Raw genomic sequence first — 24561 nt, forward strand, 5'->3', positions numbered from 1 at the left:
CACACACACACACACACACACACACACACACACACACACACACACACACACACACACACACACACACACACACACAGCTGTAGCTTTTAGACTGCTTTTCAATTATTTTTATTATGATGCTACTAAAAAAACACTGAAGTAAAATAGTAAACAATTTGCTGGACATTTTAGATTTAAATATATATATATTTAGATCTAACTCAGCGGGCACAGGGCATCAACATGACATCAGATTAACGTTGTACTACATCATCGTGGGGACATTGCATTTTGTTCTGAAACAAAAATCAGGTTAATGTCAAGGTTCAACGTCCAACCTAAAATCAACCAAATATCAACATCTAATGATGTTACAGTTTGACGTTGTGGGGACGTTACCACTATGACGTCTATTAAACGTTGGATTTTGGTTGCCATACCTGACGAATAAACGTCAGTATCTGACGTCAACATCACTTGGTTTAAGAGGTTGGCTTGACGTTGGATTTCGGTCACTTTCCGACACAACCTAAGATCAACCAAATATCAATGTCTAATGATGTTACAGCTCGACGTTGTGTGGACGTTACCACTATGATGTCTATTAGACGTTGGATTTTGGTTGCCATACTTGAATAAACGTCAGTATCTGACATCAATATGATGCTGGTTTAAGATGTTGGCTCAATGATGAATTTTGGTCAATTTCCAACACTAAATCAACCAAATATCAACGTTTAATAATTTTACAGCTCAACGTTGTGTGGACGTTACTACTATGACGTTTATTAGACGTTGTATTTTGCCATACCTGATGAATAAATATTAGTATCTGACATCAACATCAATTTTAGATGCTGGCTCGATGTTGGATTTTGGTCACTTTCCAACACAAAATCAACCAAATATCAACGTCTAATGATGATACAGCTCAACGTTGTGTGGATGTTACCATTACGACGTCTATCAGATGTTGCATTTTGGTTGCCATACTTGACGAATAAATGTCAGTACCTGACATCAATATGATGCTGGTTTAAGATGTTGACTCGATGATGGATTTTGTTTACTTTCCAACCTAAAATCAACCAAATATCAACGTTTAATGATGTTACAGCTCGATGTTGTGGGGACGTTACTACTATGACGTCTATTAGACGTTGTATTTTGCCATACCTGATGAATAAATATCAGCATCTGACATCAATATCACTTGGTTTAAGATGTTGGCTCGATGTTGGATTTTGGTCACTTTCCAACCTAAGATCAACCAAATATTAACGTCTAATGATGTTACAGCTCAACGTTGTGTGGACGTTACCACTATGACGTCTATTAGATGTTGGATTTTCGTCGCCATACCTGACGAATAAATGTTAGTTTCTGACATCAATATGACGCTGGAATTTGGTCACTTTCCAACAAAACCTAAAATCAGCGTCTAATGATGTTACAGCTTGACGTTGTGGAGACGTTACCATTATAACATCTATCAGATGTTGGATTTTGGTCGCCATACCTGATGAATAAATATCAGTATCTGACGTCAATATGACGCTGGATTAAGATGTTGACTCGACATTGGATTTGGTTTCCATAACAGAAGAATAAATGTCAGTATTTGAGTAGTTCAATATGAAATAACCAGAAACTCGAAATGTAAGTTCAGATCGGGAACTGGAGCTCATTGACAAGATAAGAGGTCTGATGGATTTAGACTAGAGGGTTTTGCATCTGAACTCTTCATATTCTGAGACTGATCCTGTTGTTTTTTTGTTCTGTTGTACTTAAAAAAAAAACACTTAAAAAAAAGAATTCAAACTAAAACACACAATTGTACTCAAGTATAATATGTTAAATAAAAAGAAGACGAAGAAGAAAAAAAATCATTAATAAAAATAAACAATTATGTTTCAGAATTGCAAGGAGAAAATGACAGAATGGCAAGACAAACGCTCGAAAGTTTCTCAGAGCATTTTCATTTACAATTTTAATAATACATTTTCTGTAAAAAAAAAAAAAAAAAAAACGACAAAAGAAAGAAAGAAATAATTAATCTACATAATTTTCATCCATGTTTTGTTTTGCTGACATGAATTAACATAACATGGTGAACAAAATAACTTGTTTAAAGTATAAATGCTGATATTAATGATTATTGATGGAGTTATTTATACTATTCAGCATTTTAGTCAGTAAACTGAATACCAGTAATGCCTCATTAATTAAAATAATGACACTTTTACACTTTTATACACACATGAAGCCATCTGAGATCTGCTGGAAAAAACACAGGAGTGTGAAATCATGATGGAAATAAAAGAGTAAAACAGAAAATGTATGAGCGTTATTATGAGGAATCATACTGTGTTGGGTAATTATAGTAATATATTAATAGATTACAATTTTAAGCCAATCTCACTTTAAAAATTACGCATACTTTCACATCACGTTAACTATAGGAAACTAAACTTTTGGCTACTTTTTTTAAAGGTAACATTATATTGCTGTAACATCAAATTTTATTATCACCACTGGGAATGAGTGAGTGTGTGTGCGTGTGTGTGCGTGCGTGTGTGTGTGTGTGTGTGTGTGTGTGTGTATTAACTGTGCTGAAAGAGAACCAGAGCTTCATCTGAAGGCTGATGTTATTATTAAAGATGGAAATGACGCTGAGATCTGCCTTTGATTTCAGATGCAGAAACACAATAACTCATATTGCATATTCAGCCCTGAGGACGGCAGCCCGCGGTGGACACACACACTCACACACACATACACACACACACTCACTCACATTACAGCAGAAAAGGAATGTATTATTCTTAAATGATGTAAATGAGGCAGAAGTGCGGCGGCAGCAGATTGGGAATGTTCGGCTGATGAAGCGAAAGTGGATTAAAGTGAGTGAAAGAATGATCTCATCCACGTCTGTATAAGCCTATAAAGGAGGACAGGAGACGGTAAACACATTTACTCATTTAGCATAATCACACTGTCAATGTGACCGCTGGAAAGACGAGGAGAGAGTTTGTGAAGAACATATCTGTATAAATGTGGAGCAAGAGAACTAATGATCAGGATTTACAGTGAAAATAAGAGTTTACGTCTGAGAAAAGTCCAAAACACAGAAATACAGGGGAAAGAATGGCAGAATGGTGAGATGTAAAAATAGAAAGTGAATCGGAAAGGTGAGAAGAAAAGTCAGAATTACAAAGACAAGATTGACGGAGGAAATCTGTAAATTGCTAAAATTTTGAATTAATTTTCTATATGTCAGAATTTCAGGAAAAATGGCAGAGACATAAATTCTAGATTTCTAAAAACACTAAATCCAGAAAAATCCAGAATGTCAAGACACAGGTTTATAACATCTAGAGAAATATCCAGATAAAATCCAGAATGTCAAGACGCAAATGTATAACTTCAAGAAAAAAATCCAGAATGTCAAGACACAAGTTTACGACATCTAAAAAAAATCCAGAAAAAATCCAGAATGTGAAGACGTAAGTTTATAACTTTAAGAAAAAATCCAGAATATGAAGATGTAAGTTTAAAACATAAAAAAAAATCCAGAAAAAAATCCAGAATGTCAAGATGTAAGTTTATAACTTCTGAAAAAAATCCAGAAAAAATCCAGAATGTCAAGATGTAAGTTTATAACTTCTGAAAAAAATCCAGAAAAAATCCAGAATGTCAAGACGCAAATGTATAACGTCAAGAAAAAAAATCCAGAATGTGAAGATGTAAGTTTATAACTTCAGAAAAAAATCCAGAATGTCAAGACGCAAGTTTATGACATCTAGAACAAAATTCAGAAAAAATCCAGAATGTCAAGACATAAGTTCATAACTTCGGAAAAAAAATACAGAATGTGAAGACGTAAGTTTATAACGTCTAGAAAAAAATCCAGAAAAAATCCAGAATGTCAAGACGCAAATGTATAACGTCAAGAAAAAAAAATCCAGAATGTGAAGACGTAAGTTTATAACTTCAAGAAAAAAATCCATAATGTGAAGACATAAGTTTATAATTTCGGGAAAAAATCCAGAATGTCAAGACGCAAGTTTATAACATCTAGAAAAAAATCCAGAAAAAATCCAGAATGTCAAGACGTAAGTTTATAACGTCTAGAAAAAATTCAGAATGTGAAGACGTAAGTTTATAACTTTAAGAAAAAAATCCAAAATGTGAAGACGTAAGTTTATAACTTTAAGAAAAAAATCCAAAATGTGAAGACGTAAGTTTATAACTTCGGAAAAAAATCTAGAATGTCAAGACGCAAGTTTATGACATGTAGAAAAAAATCCAGAAAAAATCCAGAATGTCAAGACGCAAATGTATAACGTCAAGAAAAAAAATCCCGAATGTGAAGACATAAGTTTATAACTTCAGAAAAAAATTCAGAATGTGAAGACGTAAGTTTATAACGTCTAGAAAAAATCCAGAATGTCAAGACGCAAATGTATAACGTCAAGAAAAAAAAATCCAGAATGTGAAGACGTAAGTTTATAACTTCAAGAAAAAAATCCATAATGTGAAGACGTAAGTTTATAATTTCGGGAAAAAATCCAGAATGTCAAGACGCAAGTTTATGACATCTAGAAAAAAATCCAGAAAAAATCCAGAATGTCAAGACGTAAGTTTATAACGTCTAAAAAAAAACCAGAATGTGAAGACATAAGTTTATAACTTTAAGAAAAAAATCCAAAATGTGAAGACGTAAGTTTATAACTTTAAGAAAAAAATCCAAAATGTGAAGACGTAAGTTTATAACTTCAGAAAAAATCTAGAATGTCAAGACGCAAGTTTATGACATGTAGAAAAAAATCCAGAAAAAATCCAGAATGTCAAGACGTAAGTTTATAACGTCTAGAAAAAAATCCACAATGTGAAGACATAAGTTTATAACTTTAAAAAAAAATCCAGAATGTCAAGACGCAAATGTATAACGTCAAGAAAAAAAATCCCGAATGTGAAGATGTAAGTTTATAACTTCGGTAAAAAATCCAGAAAAAATCCAGAATGTCAAGACGCAAATGTATAACGTCAAGAAAAAAAATCCAGAATGTGAAGACATAAGTTTATAACTTTAAAAAAAAATCCAGAATGTCAAGACGCAAATGTATAACGTCAAGAAAAAAAATCCTGAATGTGAAGATGTAAGTTTATAACTTGGAAAAAAATCCAGAAAAAATCCAGAATGTCAAGACGCAAATGTATAACGTCAAGAAAAAAAATCCAGAATGTGAAGATGTAAGTTTATAACTTCTGAAAAAAATCTAGAATGTCAAGACGCAAGTTTATGACATGTAGAAAAAAATCCAGAAAAAATCCAGAATGTCAAGACGTAAGTTTATAACGTCTAGAAAAAAATCCACAATGTGAAGACATAAGTTTATAACTTTAAGAAAAAAATTCAGAATGTGAAGACGTAAGTTTAAAACATAAAAAAAAATCCAGAATGTCAAGACGCAAATGTATAACATCAAGAAAAAAAAATCCAGAATGTGAAGATGTAAGTTTATAACTTCAGAAAAAAATCCAGAATGTCAAGACACAAGTTTATGACATCTAGAACAAAATTCAGAAAAAATCCAGAATATCAAGACATAAGTTTATAACTTCGGAAAAAAAATCCAGAATGTGAAGCTGTAAGTTTATAACGTCTAGAAAAAAATCCAGAAAAAATCCAGAATGTGAAGATGTAAGTTTAAAACATCAAAAAAAAAACAATCCAGAAAAAATCCAGAATCTCAAGACGCAAATGTATAACGTCAAGAAAAAAAATTCCAGAATGTGAAGACGTAAGTTTATAATTTCGGGAAAAAATCCAGAATGTCAAGACGCAAGTTTATGACATCTAGAAAAAAATCCAGAAAAAATCCAGAATGTCAAGACGTAAGTTTATAACGTCTAGAAAAAATTCAGAATGTGAAGACGTAAGTTTATAACTTTAAGAAAAAAATCCAAAATGTGAAGACGTAAGTTTATAACTTCTGAAAAAAATCTAGAATGTCAAGATGCAAGTTTATGACATGTAGAAAAAAACCCAGAAAAAATCCAGAATGTCAAGACGCAAATGTATAACGTCAAGAAAAAAAAATCCAGAATGTGAAGATGTAAGTTTATAACTTCAGAAAAAAATCCAGAATGTCAAGACGCAAGTTTATGACATCTAGAACAAAATTCAGAAAAAATCCAGAATGTCAAGACATAAGTTTATAACTTCAGAAAAAAATTCAGAATGTGAAGACGTAAGTTTTTAACGTCTAGAAAAAATCCAGAATGTCAAGATGTAAGTTTATAACTTCGGAAAAAAATCCAGAAAAAATCCAGAATGTCAAGACGCAAATGTATAACGTCAAGAAAAAAAATCCAGAATGTGAAGATAAAAGTTTATAACTTCAGAAAAAAATCCAGAATGTCAAGACATAAGTTCATAACTTCGGAAAAAAAATACAGAATGTGAAGACGCAAATGTATAACGTCAAGAAAAAAAAATCCAGAATGTGAAGACGTAAGTTTATAACTTCAAGAAAAAAATCCATAATGTGAAGACATAAGTTTATAATTTCGGGGAAAAATCCAGAATGTCAAGACGCAAGTTTATGACATCTAGAAAAAAATCCAGAAAAAATCCAGAATGTCAAGACGTAAGTTTATAACGTCTAAAAAAAAACCAGAATGTGAAGACATTAGTTTATAACTTTAAGAAAAAAAATTCAGAATGTGAAGACGTAAGTTTATAACTTTAAGAAAAAAAATCCAAAATGTGAAGACGTAAGTTTATAACTTCGGAAAAAAATCTAGAATGTCAAGACGCAAGTTTATGACATGTAGAAAAAAATCCAGAAAAAATCCAGAATGTCAAGACGCAAATGTATAACGTCAAGAAAAAAAATCCAGAATGTGAAGATGTAAGTTTATAACTTCGGAAAAAAATCTAGAATGTCAAGACGCAAGTTTATGACATGTAGAAAAAAATCCAGAAAAAATCCAGAATGTCAAGACGTAAGTTTATAACGTCTAGAAAAAAATCCACAATGTGAAGACATAAGTTTATAACTTTAAGAAAAAAATTCAGAATGTGAAGACGTAAGTTTAAAACATAAAAAAAAATCCAGAATGTCAAGACGCAAATGTATAACATCAAGAAAAAAAAATCCAGAATGTGAAGATGTAAGTTTATAACTTCAGAAAAAAATCCAGAATGTCAAGACGCAAGTTTATGACATCTAGAACAAAATTCAGAAAAAATCCAGAATGTCAAGACATAAGTTTATAACTTCGGAAAAAAAATCCAGAATGTGAAGACGTAAGTTTATAACGTCTAGAAAAAAATCCAGAAAAAATCCAGAATGTGAAGATGTAAGTTTAAAACATCAAAAAAAAAAAAAATCCAGAAAAAATCCAGAATCTCAAGACGCAAATGTATAACGTCAAGAAAAAAAATTCCAGAATGTGAAGACGTAAGTTTATAACTTCAAGAAAAAAATCCATAATGTGAAGACGTAAGTTTATAATTTCGGGAAAAAATCCAGAATGTCAAGACGCAAGTTTATAACATCTAGAAAAAAATCCAGAAAAAATCCAGAATGTCAAGACGTAAGTTTATAACGTCTAGAAAAAATTCAGAATGTGAAGACGTAAGTTTATAACTTTAAGAAAAAAATCCAAAATGTGAAGACGTAAGTTTATAACTTCTGAAAAAAATCTAGAATGTCAAGATGCAAGTTTATGACATGTAGAAAAAAACCCAGAAAAAATCCAGAATGTCAAGACGCAAATGTATAACGTCAAGAAAAAAAAATCCAGAATGTGAAGATGTAAGTTTATAACTTCAGAAAAAAATCCAGAATGTCAAGAAGCAAGTTTATGACATCTAGAACAAAATTCAGAAAAAATCCAGAATGTCAAGACATAAGTTTATAACTTCAGAAAAAAATTCAGAATGTGAAGACATAAGTTTTTAACGTCTAGAAAAAATCCAGAATGTCAAGATGTAAGTTTATAACTTCGGAAAAAAATCCAGAAAAAATCCAGAATGTCAAGACGCAAATGTATAACGTCAAGAAAAAAAATCCAGAATGTGAAGATAAAAGTTTATAACTTCAGAAAAAAATCCAGAATGTCAAGACATAAGTTCATAACTTCGGAAAAAAAATACAGAATGTGAAGACGCAAATGTATAACGTCAAGAAAAAAAAATCCAGAATGTGAAGACGTAAGTTTATAACTTCAAGAAAAAAATCCATAATGTGAAGACATAAGTTTATAATTTCGGGGAAAAATCCAGAATGTCAAGACGCAAGTTTATGACATCTAGAAAAAAATCCAGAAAAAATCCAGAATGTCAAGACGTAAGTTTATAACGTCTAGAAAAAATCCAGAATGTGAAGACATTAGTTTATAACTTTAAGAAAAAAATTCAGAATGTGAAGACGTAAGTTTATAACTTCAGAAAAAATCTAGAATGTCAAGACGCAAGTTTATGACATGTAGAAAAAAATCCAGAAAAAATCCAGAATGTCAAGACGTAAGTTTATAACGTCTAGAAAAAAATCCACAATGTGAAGACATAAGTTTATAACTTTAAGAAAAAAATTCAGAATGTGAAGACGTAAGTTTAAAACATAAAAAAAAAATCCAGAAAAAATCCAGAATGTCAAGACGCAAATGTATAACGTCAAGAAAAAAAAATCCAGAATGTGAAGATGTAAGTTTATCACTTCAGAAAAAAATCCAGAATGTCAAGACGCAAGTTTATGACATCTAGAACAAAATTCAGAAAAAATCCAGAATGTCAAGACGTAAGTTTATAACTTCGGAAAAAAAATCCAGAATGTGAAAACGTAAGTTCATAACGTCTAGAAAAAAATCCAGAATTTAAGGACATAAGTTTATAACTTTAAGAAAAAAATCCAGAATGTGAAGACGTAAGTTTATAACATCAAAAAAAAAAAAAAAATTCCAGAAAAAATCCAGAATGTCAAGACGCAATTGTATAACGTCAAGAAAAAAAATCCAGAATGTGAAGATGTAAGTTTATAACTTCATGAAAAAAATCCAGAATGTGAAGACGCAAGTTTATAACTTCAGAAAAAAAATCCAGAATGTGAAGACGCAAGTTTAAAACATAAAAAAATCCATAAAAGATCCAGAATGTCAAGACGCAAATGTATAGCGTCAAGAAAAAAAATCCAGAATGTGAAGACGCAAGTTTATAACTTCAGAAAAAAATCCAGAATGTGAAGACGCAAGTTTATGACATCTAGAAAAAAATCCGGAAAAAATCCAGAATGTCAAGACGCACATGTATAAGTTCAAGAAACAAATCCAGAATGTGAAGACGTAAGTTTATAAATTGGGAAAAAAAATCCAGAATGTAAAGACGTAAGTTTATGGCATCTAGAAAAAATCCAGAAAAAATCCAGAATGTCAAGACGCAAAAGTAAAACTTCAAGAAAAAAATCAAGAATGTGAAGACGCAAGTTTATAACGTCTACAAAAAAAACAGAATGTGAAGACGCAAGTTTATGACATCTAGAAAAAAAAACAGAATGTGAAGACGTAAGTTTATAACTTTATGAAAAAAAATCCAGAATGTTGCAACGTGAATTTCAAGAACAAAATGCTAAAAATTCAAGATATAAAATGCCAAAATAAGAAATATGAATTAAAGAAATGATGAAGAAATGTCAGAATGGTGTAATGTAATTTCAACTTTACAAAAAGAAATGGCGAAAAACAAGTCATGAAGTCAAAATGCCAAGAAAAAATGAACATTTAATCATGTTAGCGTACATTTGGTCTTCATAATTACTCCTCAACAGACTCAACTCTAAACACACACATCAACACACATCTGTGACACATTCCAGCTTCTCCACCAACCAAAAATGATCCTGAAATCTCCCAATGCATCTGAACCACATATAAATCTCACTCAACCAATAACTGACATAAAATAAAACATCCCGTCATCCTAAACCCACACGACTTCCATCACTAGAGCAGATATTGAGCTGCAAATGAAGACCTGAAGGTTGACTTCACTGAGAGAGTGTGATAACATCAATATGAGCTGCACATTACTCCAGAAGACTCCTGCAGACTCAACATTATTAGCGGTATTCACCATTGTCATGTAGATGAGTATTGCTGACGTCCCTCTGTTGTGTCTGTCTTTATCTCTTATTTCATTTCCTCCTTCAGTGACGGATGAGAATACAGAGAGTTAATGAAGCTCAGAGCTTCTCCATATTTCAGCCGTTATTATAATGACTGATCCGGGATCAGCTGTTTCCTCTCCAATCTCATTTCATTTCCGTCTCCGTTATCCAGAGTCAGGCGTGAGCTGCTGATGTTTTACTCACGCTACTGACATGCAGATCCAGAACTCACTCATTCTGCTTCATTCTGCTTCAGCTGAGGCCATTATTCATCAGAGTTCGCTACTGCAGAATGAACCGACAACTATTCCAGCATATGTTTTACACAGCAGATGCTCTTCCAGCTGCAATCCAGTACTGGGAAACACCCATACACACACTCATACACTTCGGCTAGTGTAGTTGATCAGTTCCCCTATAGCACATCTGTTTGGACTGTGGAGGAAACCCACACCAACACGGGGAGAACACGCAAACTCCACACAGAAACACCAACTGACCCAGCTGAGACTCAAACCAGAGAGCTGAGTGCTGTGAGGCCACAGTGCGACACCACTGAGCCAGCGTGATGTCCCATGTTTTAGAGAGGTGCAGGCTGAGTGAATGATGTCCTGATGTTGGTGAACTGACCCTTCAGTTATTCTCAGAAGTGTGTGTCCTCGTGTCTGCAGGCGCTCCATTACACTGCTTAACCAGCTCAAGTGAGCAGAAAATGTGTGTGTGTGTGTGTGTGTGTGTGTGTGTGTGTGTGTGTGTGTGTGTGTGTGTGTGTGTGTGGGAAGAGATTCCTGCAGTGATCGTCTCCATTGTCTGTCAGTTCAAGCCTGCATCAGGTGTCAGGGTGTGTGTGTGTGTGTGTGTGTGTGTGTGTGTGTGTGTGTATGTGTGTGTGTTTCTTTAAGAAGTTTGACACACTCGTGAATCAGAGATCAGCAAACCACAGAGATTCTCCACAGGAGGCCTGCAGAACACACAGCTCAGCACAGATCACACACACACACACACACACATACTATATACACAAGCACGCATGCACACACAGACACACACACACACACACACACACACACACACACACACACACACACACACACACACACACACACACACACACATATATATACATATACTGTATACAGACATGCATCCACTCTCAAACACAAGCTGAACACACACACAAACAATCACATGCACACACATACTGTATACACAAGCACATGCACACACATACATACACACAAGCACACATACATATACACATATGCATACATTCACACATACACACACACACACACCATATACATATACACATAAACATTCACACAGACAAACCGACAGACACACACATACACACGACACACACGTATACACAGACACAAGCATATATACAGTATATATACACACACAGATACACATGCGCACGCACACACACATACATATATACACAGACACATACACATACACAAACACACACACACACACACACACACACAGAGACAGACAGACAGAAACACAGACAGACAGACGCAGCTCATCAAATATTGATGTGTGTGTATGTGTGTGTGTGTGTGTGTTGTGGTGTGACAGCTCTGCTCTCTGTAATAACCTCCTGTGTTTTGTCTTGTTTCTCCCTGCAGGTTTCTCTAATCTTTCTCCATTATTAATCTGGCAGAACGGAAATCTCACTCCGCCAGCATCTCAGTGTCAGTGTTTAATGTGTACGCTCACAGCGGGAACACACGCACACACACACACACACACACACACACAAACACACACACACACAGAGAGAAAAAGAGAACATCAGAAATTACCATAATAAACTTAAAAACAACACACACACACACACACACTCACACACACACACACACACACACACACACAAACACACACACACACAGAGAGAAAAAGAGAACATCAGAAATTACCATAATAAACTTAAAAACACAACACACACACACACACACACACACACTCACACACACACACACACACACACTCACACACACCGTCTGTCTGAAGCAGAGGAGGGCAGATCTGCTGACACTGTCAAATATAACACATTCACTATTAGTGTAAACCTGTTTTCAATCAGAAACTGCCATTAAATACAATATAAAATGTGATCAAAATCAATTTAATGGACTCTCAGTGATAAAAACACAACATAAACTGACCTTTACTGGTTTTCTGACCCCAAATATACACTAATAATCATGAAAATAGGTCCACAAGTTCAAGCTGCAGTCAACAATTAGATTGAAAATGTCTCTAATGTTATCTACATATGACAATCATTCACTAACACACTGCACACATGCTGCTCTTACAGTGTTTGTCTTGTGTCTAGTCCAAATATCACATTTATTAAATCAAGCAGCATTTTCTAGACAAGCACAACATATAGTGCTGTTTTCAGAAATATGAGTCAAAATGAAGAGAGTTTCTGCTTAAAACCAGCAGAAGAATCTGACACTGGAGGAAGAGAAGTCATCTGATGTCAAAAGCAGAAAAGTGACAGAGTGTGTAAAGTGACAGAGTCAAACATGTCGTGTGTTTGTTATGGAGGTCACGAGAGTCTGACACTGCGGGAGAACAGGAATATTTCCTCTACAGGACCTGACAGAAAACATGCCATCGTCCAATTATGAGCTTCCTGCTCCTGACAGAGAGCATCTGCACAGGTTTAGCATTCACGCATAATCTATATGCAAATGAAGAACTATACACACTGTCCTTCAGCAGAACACACACACACACACACACATTTACACTCAGCGGCCACTTTATTAGGTACACCTGTCTACCTGCACGTTAACACAAATGTCTAATCAGCCAATCACAGGGCAGCAGCTCACTGCATTTCAGCATGTAGACATGATCAAGAGGATCTGCTGCAGGTCAGAGCGAGCATCAGAATGGGGAAGAAAGGGGATTTAAGAGACTCTGAACGTGGCATGATTGTTGCTGCCAGACGGGCTGCTCTGAGTATTTCAGAAACTGCTGATCTACTGGGATTTTCACGCACAACCATCTCTAGGGTTTACAGAGAATGCTCCGACAAAGAGGAAATATCCAGTGAGCGGCAGTTCTGTGGGCGCAAATGCCTTGTTGATGAGGCCAGAGGTCAGAGGAGAATGGCCAGACTGGTTCCAGCTGATAGAAAGGCAACAGTAACTCAAATAAGCACTCGTTACAACCGAGCTCTGCAGAAGAGCATCTCTGAACACACAACACGTCCAACCTTGAGGCGGATGGGCTACAGCAGCAGAAGAGCACACCGGGTGCCGCTCCTGTCAGCTAAGAACAGGAAACTGAGGCTACAATTCACACAGACTCACCAAAACTGGACAATAGAAGATTGGAGAAACGTTGCTGCTCTGATGAGTCTCCATTTCTGCTCACACATTCAGATGCTCGACTCACAATTTGGCATCAACAACATGAAAGCATGGATCTTCCTGCCTTGTATCAGCGGTTCAGGCTGGTGGTGGTGGTGTAATGGTGTGGGGTTGATTGTTGCTGACCATGTCCGTATAAGCACAGTGTCTCCATCTTCTGATGGCTACTTCCAGCAGGATAACGCAGCATGTCATAAAGCTCAATCATCTCAGACTGCTGAACATGACGATGAGTTCACTGTACTCAAATGGCCTCCACAGTCACCAGAGCTCAATCCAATAGAGCAGCTTTGGGATGTGGTGGAACGGGAGATTGGCATCATGGATGTGCAGCCGACAAATCTGCAGCAACTGTGTGATGCTATCATGACAATATGGAGCAAAATCTCTAAGGAATATTTCCAGCAGCTTGTTGAATCTGTAACACCAAGAATTAAAGCAGTTCTGAAGGCAAAAGGGGTCCGACCCGGTACTAGTGATGTGTACCTAATGATCTAATTCACATCTTTAAATGAAAACACAGCTGATGACTTCCACAGTGGGCAAAAAATCAAATCCTACGTAAACCAATAGCTAGAGGTTTCCAGCATTCTTCAAATCATCTTCTTAAGCGTTTATCAAAACAGAAAAACTCAGTGTATTTCAGTGTGAACTGACCCTTAAAATGTGCACAGATCTCCATCAGGGATGAGCGAGTGTCTCCTTCAGTATCTCTTCACTGTGTGTTCTTCATAAACTGAGCAAACAGTGAAGAGCAGAGCTCCAGTATCAGCTCAGTCCTCCAGCGGCTGCAGATCTACATTTACACAGCATCAGCTTCACACACACACACACACACACACACAGAATATTTACACACACGCTCTCCTACATCTGGAGCATTCAGATTAAAGCATCTGGCAATAAAAGGTAAACAATATTAGCGTTAATGCAGATTTTTTTTTCTCGATTTCTCGTAAATAATCACTAATAACAGTCGATTATCACCATGTTACACATTTTCTGATTACTAACATTAATAAATATTTATAAAAATGTATGAAAATTTATAATACAGAACCCCATTAAAAACACCAAAACTAAAACCAAAATAGCATGCATACACACACACACACACACACACACACACACACACACACACACACACACACACACACACACACACGCACACACGTAAATATATAATGGCTAGGCCATCAGGAGTGTATGACATCATCAGAACAGCAGTATGTCACACATTACACAGATTCCTCATGAATATTCAATGAGCATCAGTGTTCAATAAACATGAGGGATGAGCATCTGACGGCTGCAGGATGAGCAGGAGACTGGCTTTATTCAATTGGCCATTTATTAATAGCAGATGTGCTCAGTTCAGACTCACAGTAACGTCATTCATCTCTCTTGAGGGAACACTGATGATGATGATGATGAGGATGATGTGCTTTAAAGGCTGTTTACAGTCTGAACGAAGGCCTTCAGATCACTGGCACCTGTCGCTTTAAATGCTCAAGCTCTTTAAAGTGTGGATTCTGATTGGCTGTCAGTATTTTTAGCATTATCAGTTGTGAAATATTTAAATACAGATTTCTCTGTCACTATGATTATATCTGACACGTGGATTTACAGCCTGATCTTGCAGAAAACAACAACTTTTCCTTTAAGTTTTTCAGCAGTGAATTCATCAGAATTTTATTAAAAGAAATTCACCATAGCAACCACCCAGAGCAATCCAGAGCATCCTAGCAACAGCAGATCACTCAGCAACCACTCTAACAACTCATACAGCATACAGCATAGCAATATCCTAGCAACGACTTAAAACACTATAGCAACCGCAGAGCACTCGGCAACCACTCAGAACATACTAACAACTGCTAATATTCTAGCAACCACTTCAAACACCATAGCAACTCCTCCCTAGCAACCACCCAACATAACAGCAGAGTAGCAACCACTGAAAATACCATAGCAACTCCAGAGCACTTGGAAAACACAACTTTCTAACAGCTGCATAGCAATACCCTAGCAACCACGTCAAACACCATAGCAACTTCATAGCAACCAAGTCAACACCCAAACAACATTTTTGAAGCAACAATTTACAACACAATATTCTATGTCCTAGCAACCACTTTAAACACCATAACTACACCGCCCTAGCAACCACCCCCAAAACAGCAGCACTGTAGCAACCACTTGAAGTGCCATAGCAACAGTAGAGTACTCGGCAACTTCTCAGAACATTTTAACAACTGCACAGCAATATCCTAGCAACCACTTCAAACACCATAACCACACCTCCCAAGCAACCATACAAATCACCAGCACTGTAGCAACAACTCAAAATATCATAGCAACTGCAGAGCACTCGGCAACCACTCAGAACATTCTAACAACTGCATAGTAATATCCTAGCAACCACTCCAAAGCACCATAGCATCTCCTTACTAGCAACAACCCAACACACCAGCACTGTAGCAACCACTTAACACACCATAGCAACAGTAGAGCACTCGGCAACCACTCAGAATATTTCAACAACTACACAGCAATATACTTGCAACCACTTTAAACATTTTAACCACACCTCCCTAGCAACCACCCAACACACCAGCACTGTAGTAACCACTTAACACACCATAGCAACAACAGAGCACTCGGCAACCACTCAGATCACTCTAACAACTGCACAGCAATATCCAAGCTACAACTTCAAACACCATAACCACACCTCCCTAACAACCATCGCAACACACCAGCACTGTAGTAACCACTTGAATTACCATAGCAACAGTAGAGCACTCAACAACTACTCAGAACATTTCAACGACTGCACAGCCATATCCTAGCAACCACTTCAAACACCATAACCACACCTCCCTAGCAACCATACAAATCACCAGCACTGTAGCAACCTCTCAAAACACCATAGCAACAGCAGAGCACTCTGCAACCACTCAGAACATTCTAACAACTGCATAGCAATATCCTAGCAACCACTTCAAAGCACCCAAGCAACTCATCATTAGCAACCACCCTAGACACCAGCACTGTAGTAACAACTCGCAACTCCAGAGCACTTGGAAAACACAACTTTCTAACAGCTGCACAGCAATATCCTAGCAACCACGTCAAACACCATAGCAACTTCATAGCAACCAAGCCAACACCCAAACAACATTTTGAAGCAACAATATACAACACAATATCGTGATAACAGCATAGCAACCTTTCAGTTCTCTGGCTTTGGCTGTTATTCTGTGACTGAAACTCTTCATATTGTGTTCTTCACCGTTATGGTCACTGCTGAATCAGTGCTTCATCACAGCGTCACTGGAAAACTCAAACTCTAAACATGGAGAGGCTGAAGTGAGACACATCTGTAATATTTGCTCTGGACACGAGAGTCTCTCGACAGCTCCTCGTTTCAGCTCTGGGTGAGTTGCGTAACTATCAGACGGCAGTAAATGTCAGCGCTGATATCTGCGCTGGAGAATGTCAGATGTTAATTAAATCTCAGATCAGACGAGCGCCTTGAGAAACCCCGACGCAGAGCTTTCCCTTCACTTTGATTTGCAAACATGCTTCTGAAACAGCCTCGACGAGTTATTTGTAAAATGAGCCCAGTTAAATTGATTTGATGGTGTGACCCGGAGGATACGACTCTGAACTTCAGAAAGGCTCTGCAGCCGAAGATGAAACCCTGCATATAGAGGAAGAGATATCTGCTGCTGTGTCAGATCACCCGTTCACATCTGAATCACATCAAAGATCCGTTTGCAGATCTGACTCCTCAAACCGACTCAGCAGACTCAGCAGGGTTTCTATATCCAACTCTATTTGTGCACATTTAGTTCACATTTCCAGCTCATCCAGATGAATACATGAGCAATATCACACGAGTAGCCGTGCCATGTGGCTGTATATCGGCATTGGTGGGATGATTGCACTGACGATATACAGCCACATCACACTGCTATCTATCTATCATCTATCTATCTATCTATCTATCTATCTATCTATCTATCTATCTATCTATCTATCTATCTATCTATCTATCTATCTATCTATCTATCTATCATCTATCTATCTATCTATCTATCTATCTATCTATCTATCTATCTATCTATATCTGTCCGTCCGTCCGTCCGTCCGTCCGTCCGTCCGTCCATCCATCCATCTATATCTGTCTGTCTGTCTGTCCGTCCGTCCGTCCGTCCATCCATCCATCTATATCTGTCTGTCTGTCTGTCCGTCCATCCATCCATCCATCCATCCATCCATCCATCCATCCATCAATCCATCTATGTCTGTCTGTCCGTCCGTCCGTCCGTCCGTCCGTCCGTCCGTCCGTCTATCTATCTATCTATCTATCTATCTATCTATCTATCTATCTATCTATCTATCTATCCGTCTCTCTATCCATCCATCCATTCTTCCATCCATCCATCCGTCTGTCCATCCATCCATCCATCCATCCATCCATCCCTCTCTATCTATCTCTGTCTGTCCGTCCGTTCATCCATCCATCCGTCCATCTCTCTCTCGCTCTATCTATCTATCAATGTACATCCGTCTGTCTATCCGTCTGTCCATCCATTCTTCCATCCATCCATCCATCCATCCGTCCATCCATCCATCCATCCGTCCATCCATCCATCTCTATCTATCTATCTCTGTCTGTCTGTCCGTTCATCCGTCCGTCCATCTCTCTCTCTCTCTATCTATCTATCTATCCGTCCGTCCGTCCGTCCCTCCCTCCTTCCCTCCCTTCATCCATCTCTGTCTGTCTGTCTATCTATCTATTCATCTACCTATCCGTCTATCTATCTATCTATCTATCTATCTATCTATCTATCTATCTATCTATCTATCTATCTATCTATCTATCTATCTATCTATCTATTCATCTATCTATCTGTCTGTCTGTCTGTCTGTCTGTCTGTCTGTCTGTCCGTCCGTCCGTCCGTCCGTCCGTCCGTCTATCTCTCTCTCTCTATCTATCTATCTATCTATCTATCTATCTATCTATCTATCTATCTATCTATCTATCTATCTATCTATCTATCTATCTATCTATCCACTAATTATAGATCCTCTTTACATGCACTCATCAATAGTACAGCAAATGTATTGATTATTGCATGTAAATGCTTCACCTAATGGCATTTCACTGTTACAAAATCACTATAATACATGTCGTATAGTGCTAATAATGGGTTATATGGTTAAACGGCAGTATAAGATGAGTGAATGTGTTCAGTCTACTGATGAGCAGGAGTCTGTGGTTTCTCATTACCTGACTGGCCATTATAACACTTCTGCAGCAGACTTAATAAATCTATCATCGCTTTCTCTTGCTGACACGCGTCTCGTCCTGCGGCATCGATTTCCCCATCTCAGAGGAACGTTTAAGTGCTGTCCATCAGTGGAGAACAGGTTTCAATTAAAACAGGAGACCGTATCACCAGGAGAGCCTTGGGGGCCCAGAGGCAGCGAATTCACTACAGAGCTGATGAACTCTGGTCGCCGGCGGGCCAATGAGACGCTCCATTCAGCAGATGTTCAGCAGAATCACTGCAGACGACCGAGATAATGGGAAAACATTCTGAACCCGAGGCTAGCGACACTGTGACTGCAGCTAATAGCTAACATTAGCATTAAAGCTCAGTGAATCAGTGAGTCCTCGAAGCTGGAGTGATGTTACTGCACTAAACATTCAATACAAGAGACTGAAATAATGCATCAGATGCACACTGGAGGAGCCAGGAATGGAGGATATTACCTAGCAGGTACACACAACACCCTAGCAACACCCTAGCAACCATAAAACATTTTAAAAAACATTGGCAACTGCATAGCAACAACCTAGCAACCATGAAACATTTTTAAAAGGTTTACCAACTACCTAGCTATATATAAAAAATATCAAGAACACAATAACATAACACAATAGCAACACCCTAGCAACCATAACAGGTTTTAAAAAGTCTTAACAACTGCATAGCAACAACCTCACAACCATGAAACATTTAAAAAAGGGTTACCTACTGCCTAGCGATACATTATAACTATCAGGAACACTCTTGCACGTGCATAGCAACACCCTAGCAACCACAATAGAAAATTAGAAGTCTTAACAACTGCATAGCAACACCCTAGCAACCATGAAACATTTTTAAAAAAAGCATTACCTACTGGGTAGGAACACACTAAAAATATCAAAAACATCCCTAGCACATGCATAGCAACACCCTAGCAACCATAACAGATTTTAAAAGCCCTAACAACTGCATAACAACAACCCAGCAACCATGCAAATTTTAAAAGGGTTACCTACTGCATAGCAATACGCTAAATACATCAAGAACACTCTAGCACATGCATAGCAACACCCTAGCAACCACAATAGAAAATTACAAGTCTTAACAACTGCATAGCAACACCCTAGCAACCCTGAGACATTTTTAAAAAAGCATTACCTACTGGGCAGGAATACACTGAAAATATGAAAAACACCCCTAGCACATGCATAGCAACACCCTAGCAACCATAACAGATTTTAAAAAGCCTTAACAACTGCATAGCAACAACCCAGTAACCGTGAAAATTTTAAAAGGGTTACCTACTGCATAGCAATACACTACATAAATCAAGAACACTCTAGCACATGCATAGCAACACCCTAGCAACCATAACAGATTTTTAAAAAACCTTAACAACTGCATAGCAACTGCTTAACAACCTAGCAACCCTAAAACATTTTAAGAGCCTTAACAACTGCATAGAAACACCCAAGCAACCATAATGGATTTTAAAAGCCTTGACAACTGCATAGCAATACCCTAGCAACCATGAACCATTTTAAAAAGGTTTGCCTACTGGATAGCAATACATTGAACACACCAATAACACTCTAACAACTGCATAGCAACACCCTAACAACCATGAAATATTTTCAAAAGCCTTAACAACTGCATAACAACACACTAGGAACTGGATCAGAGAGATAACAACTAGCCCAAATATTTTCACTTAATTCTAAATGTCAGATATCATAAATGTTTTTGATCAGTTTTAGATAGCAGTCATTTTGATACCTATATCAACACTCTAGAAGCCAATTAAATACTTTTAATACATTTTTCAAACAAAAGACCCGCTTCTGAATAACTTGTTCTCCAGATCTGTACTATTCGGATGATGAAGTAAAAGCTGTAATGTCTGAGAGAGCTGTGAATCAATCATCATTCTGGTGTGTGTGTGTGTGTGTGTGTGTGTGTGTTTGTGTGTGTTTTACCTTTATTAGCTGAGTCTCTGCGCTGCTGGATGAACATCAGAAACATTCAATCGCCTTTTTAAAATGAGCTGCGCTATCGATAGAGATATTGATGATATTTCAGCACTTGTAACTAGAGGACGATCACATCCATCATCCATCACTCTGGAGGACAAAAACAATTAAACTGCAGAAAACTGAAGATCAGCTGGAGAAGAGTGATGGAGTCATTACTGACAGCCGGAGGAAAAACACACACACACACACACACACACACACACACACACACACACACACACACACACACACACACACACACACACACACACACACACACACACACAAAGACAGAAAAACAGACAGGGAGAAAACACACAGAAATGCATTGAACATTTTCAAAACAATAAAAAAAACTATTAAAAAATGAAAAAAAAGAAAAATACAGGAAAAACAATGAAAAAAGAAAATGATGAAAAAATAAAAATGTGAAAAAATAAAAACACAGAAAACTGAAAACAGAGAAAACATGGGGAAAATAAGACAAAAAAAAACACTGAAAAAAATCAAATAAAACATGAAATAACAGAAAATCCAAAAAAACAAACAAACAAAAAACAGAAACTAAATAAATGCAAAACAGAGAAAAACACAAAAACATGGAATAATATGAATGTGGAAAAGCAGACAGAAAACTAAAAAAATAAATAAATAACACAAAAACAGAAAATAAACATTAAAAAACATGAAAAAAAAGTTTAAATAAATGTAAAAGTTTAAATTATTCAGGTTTAAATTAAGCAATAAATGACACATGACCACATATTCACACAGAAAACAGCTTTTAAAAATCAAATAATTATTTTTTTTTCCGGTATTGGGTGACACAGTGGGTGGTTTGAGTCTCGGCTGGGTCAGTTGGTGTTTCTGTGAGGAGTTTGCAAGTTCTCCCCGTGTTGGCGTGGGTTTCCTCCGGGTGCTCCGGTTTCCCTGTTTTTTTTTTTAGTATCCAAAAACGAAACTTCCCAGAATATTTTATTTACATTAACAAAACCTTTCCTTGCTGGCTAACCAACAGAGAATGATCTGGAAAACAAAAACTGTTAGTTAGATTATAAATGACAAACATTTGAATAATAGTCAATAATGATAAATATAATAATAATAAAAATAATTGCAGTCATTATTATTATTATTATTACCATAATAATATCATTTGTAATTATTTTCCACGAAGACTGGAGTAAAGATGCTTAAAATTGAGATTAAAATCTTAGAAATAAGATTGAAATCTTATTAAAATCTTCCTACATATTCACAGAGAAAACATCTATTTTATTAGTAATTTTTCTCAGTGTATTCCCGTGTTTGTGATGGAGTAATGGCCGTCTTTCAGAGCCCAGCAGCTTTATTGAGTGTGTAAAGGGGTCAGATGGCGGTGTTAATTGGGTCACTGTGTGAAAAAGCCACAGACTCCGAAAACAGCAGATGCCTCGTCTGGAAGATATTAAACACACTGGAGAATTCATTAACACACTCACACACATGCACACACACACACACACACACACACACACACACACACACACACACACACACACACACAGTCTGAAAGTGAGCATAATGGTCACTAATATGCAAACTGGCTGGATGGTTATAATGTGTCTTTAAATCATTCATAATATTGTATGAATGCACGAAGGAATGACTCATTTATGAATAATGTAAATATTTATAGACGTCTGGGTTAAAAATTGTTTGAAACATGTAGATTGTGAAGTCTCTGCAGAGTGTAACTATAGAATTGAGTTTATCACCTGTCTGTGACAAAATTATACTGTGTGGAGCTTTAACAAAGACTGTTTGAACTATTTATATGATCAAGACTATTATACTCTACCACTGTCAGAAGTGCAAACAAATTAGAAAAAGTTTTACATTTTTAAATATGAATTGGGAATTCTATGTCATGACTGTATGAAATCCAATGGGCTTTTATCAGTGACATTTGATTCTATAATTTTCTGCATTTGATTAATCTGACATTATAAATTATTTCCAAACAGAGCTGTCTTTGATATATAGATTAGTTTATACATTGCAATAAATATTGCAAAAAAAATCTATTTAAAATTGCGATACATTCTAAAAATACAACATCGCAACATGTTGCATTACAATATTTTAAAATACATCACATGCAGAAATAACAAAATATTGCAATATTTAAAAACTGTAATATATTGTAAAAAAAACAAATATGTCAATGTACATTGCAGAAAAACAAAAGACTGCTATATATAGTGTAGAGAAACTTAATATTTTATATACATCACAGAAATAACAAAATGTTTGAGTTCAAAGGAAAAACAAATATTGCAATATATGATAGAAAAACAAAATGTTGCAATATCACTGCAGAAAAAAATTATATCAGAGAAAAACAAAACTGTAATGCTGCAAAAAACAAAAGAAAAACAAAAAATATTGCAAATATACATTGCGGTAAAACAAAAGATTGCAGTATATCTTAGAAAAACAAACATTTCAGAAATAGGTAAATGTTGCTATTTTTGTAGGAAAATGTCACAAAATATTGTAGAAAAAGAAAATATTGCAAAATATTGTAGAAAAACAAAATGTCGCAAAATATTGTAGAAAATGTAAAATACTGCAGAAAAAAGTTGCAAAAATAATTTAAAAATGTTACAAAATATTGTAGAAGAAAATGACGCAAAATATTGTAGGAAAAGAAAATGACGCAAAATATCGCAGAAAATGTAAAATACTGCAGAAAAAAAGTCGCAAAAATATTTAAAAAATGTTGCAAAATATTGCAGGAAAAGAAAAAATTGCAAATAATTGTAGAAAAAGATAATATAGCAAAATATCGCAGAAAAAAACCGCAACATATCGTAAAAAATGTTGCAAAATATTGTAGAAAAAGAAAATATCCCAAAATATCATAAAAAATATCACAATACACAAATTGCAGAAAAACAAAGATTGAAATATATTGTAAAAAAGTAAATACTTCAATATTCATTAAGTCATTTTTGATCCAATAAAAACTAAATATTTCAATATACAGTTGAATTATTAGCCCCCATAATGTTTTTCCCCAATTTCTGTTCAACAGAGATATATATTGATAATATATTGTAGAAAGACTATTATTCGTTTTTTTTACTAATATACTATTTTAATATACACCGCAGAAATAATTAAATGTCACAATATTTTGTATAAGAGAAATAAATATAGAAAAATAATTTTCAAAACTAAATATTGCTATATATATATATATATATATATATATATATTGTAATGTACAATAGCAGAAAAAATGATATTGCGATAAATGAGGCAGCAAATATAGCCATTTTGAAATATTATTACATTGCAATTTTTTTCAATATTATGCAGTTTAGAAGCAAAGATTACAGTTAGGTACTGTACTGAACTGTGCTTTATAAGTTTCTATATTTGTGATAGTAAATAGCTCACAAACACCGTATTAAAAACTGATCCATAATTAGCGTTCATAAATCATCTCATTTACTGTGTTTTCTGCTATTGAGTGTTGAAGAGCACATCGATCTGAGCGCGAGGTCATTTACAGCACAGGACGATTCCTGAACAACAGCAGCTCAATTGAAGAGACTGATGGACTATTATAGGAGAACACAGCATTCCTGACACAAATGAGGCGGAACGCCACACCTGA

At 35.9% G+C, this 24561-nt stretch overlaps 2 protein-coding genes across 8 annotated transcripts in view; one reads left to right on the forward strand and one right to left on the reverse strand.

Annotated features, from left to right (window-relative positions):
• Positions 1 to 10576, forward strand: part of LOC100537263 (PDZ domain-containing RING finger protein 4) — a 73861-nt gene extending 63285 nt beyond the window's left edge. The window contains exon 10 of the transcript XR_015525894.1: positions 10510 to 10576. The gene's annotated coding sequence lies outside the window, so the exon portion shown is untranslated. The remainder of the gene's footprint in view (positions 1 to 10509) is intronic.
• gxylt1a (glucoside xylosyltransferase 1a) overlaps positions 1 to 24561 on the reverse strand; it is a 45100-nt gene that overhangs the window by 541 nt on the left and 19998 nt on the right. For 2 of the 7 annotated variants that reach the window (XR_015525897.1, XM_087311322.1), the window contains one exon: positions 20859 to 21002. The exons of 2 other annotated variants lie outside the window; for them this stretch is intronic. Coding sequence is in view for 3 of the 5 variants with exons in the window: in XM_087311322.1 (XP_087167448.1) it covers positions 20991 to 21002 (12 nt within the window). In the remaining 2 variants the exon portion in view is untranslated. Of the gene's footprint in view, positions 1 to 12272; positions 14372 to 20858; positions 21003 to 24561 lie in introns of those variants that run through there. 3 more of the 7 variants (XM_087311323.1, XM_087311320.1, XR_015525896.1) reach the window with 2 other exon arrangements.

Source organism: Danio rerio, chromosome 25 (genome assembly GCF_052040795.2).
Source record: "Danio rerio strain M-AB ecotype USA chromosome 25, GRCz13ab, whole genome shotgun sequence".
Lineage (NCBI taxonomy): Eukaryota > Metazoa > Chordata > Actinopteri > Cypriniformes > Danionidae > Danio > Danio rerio.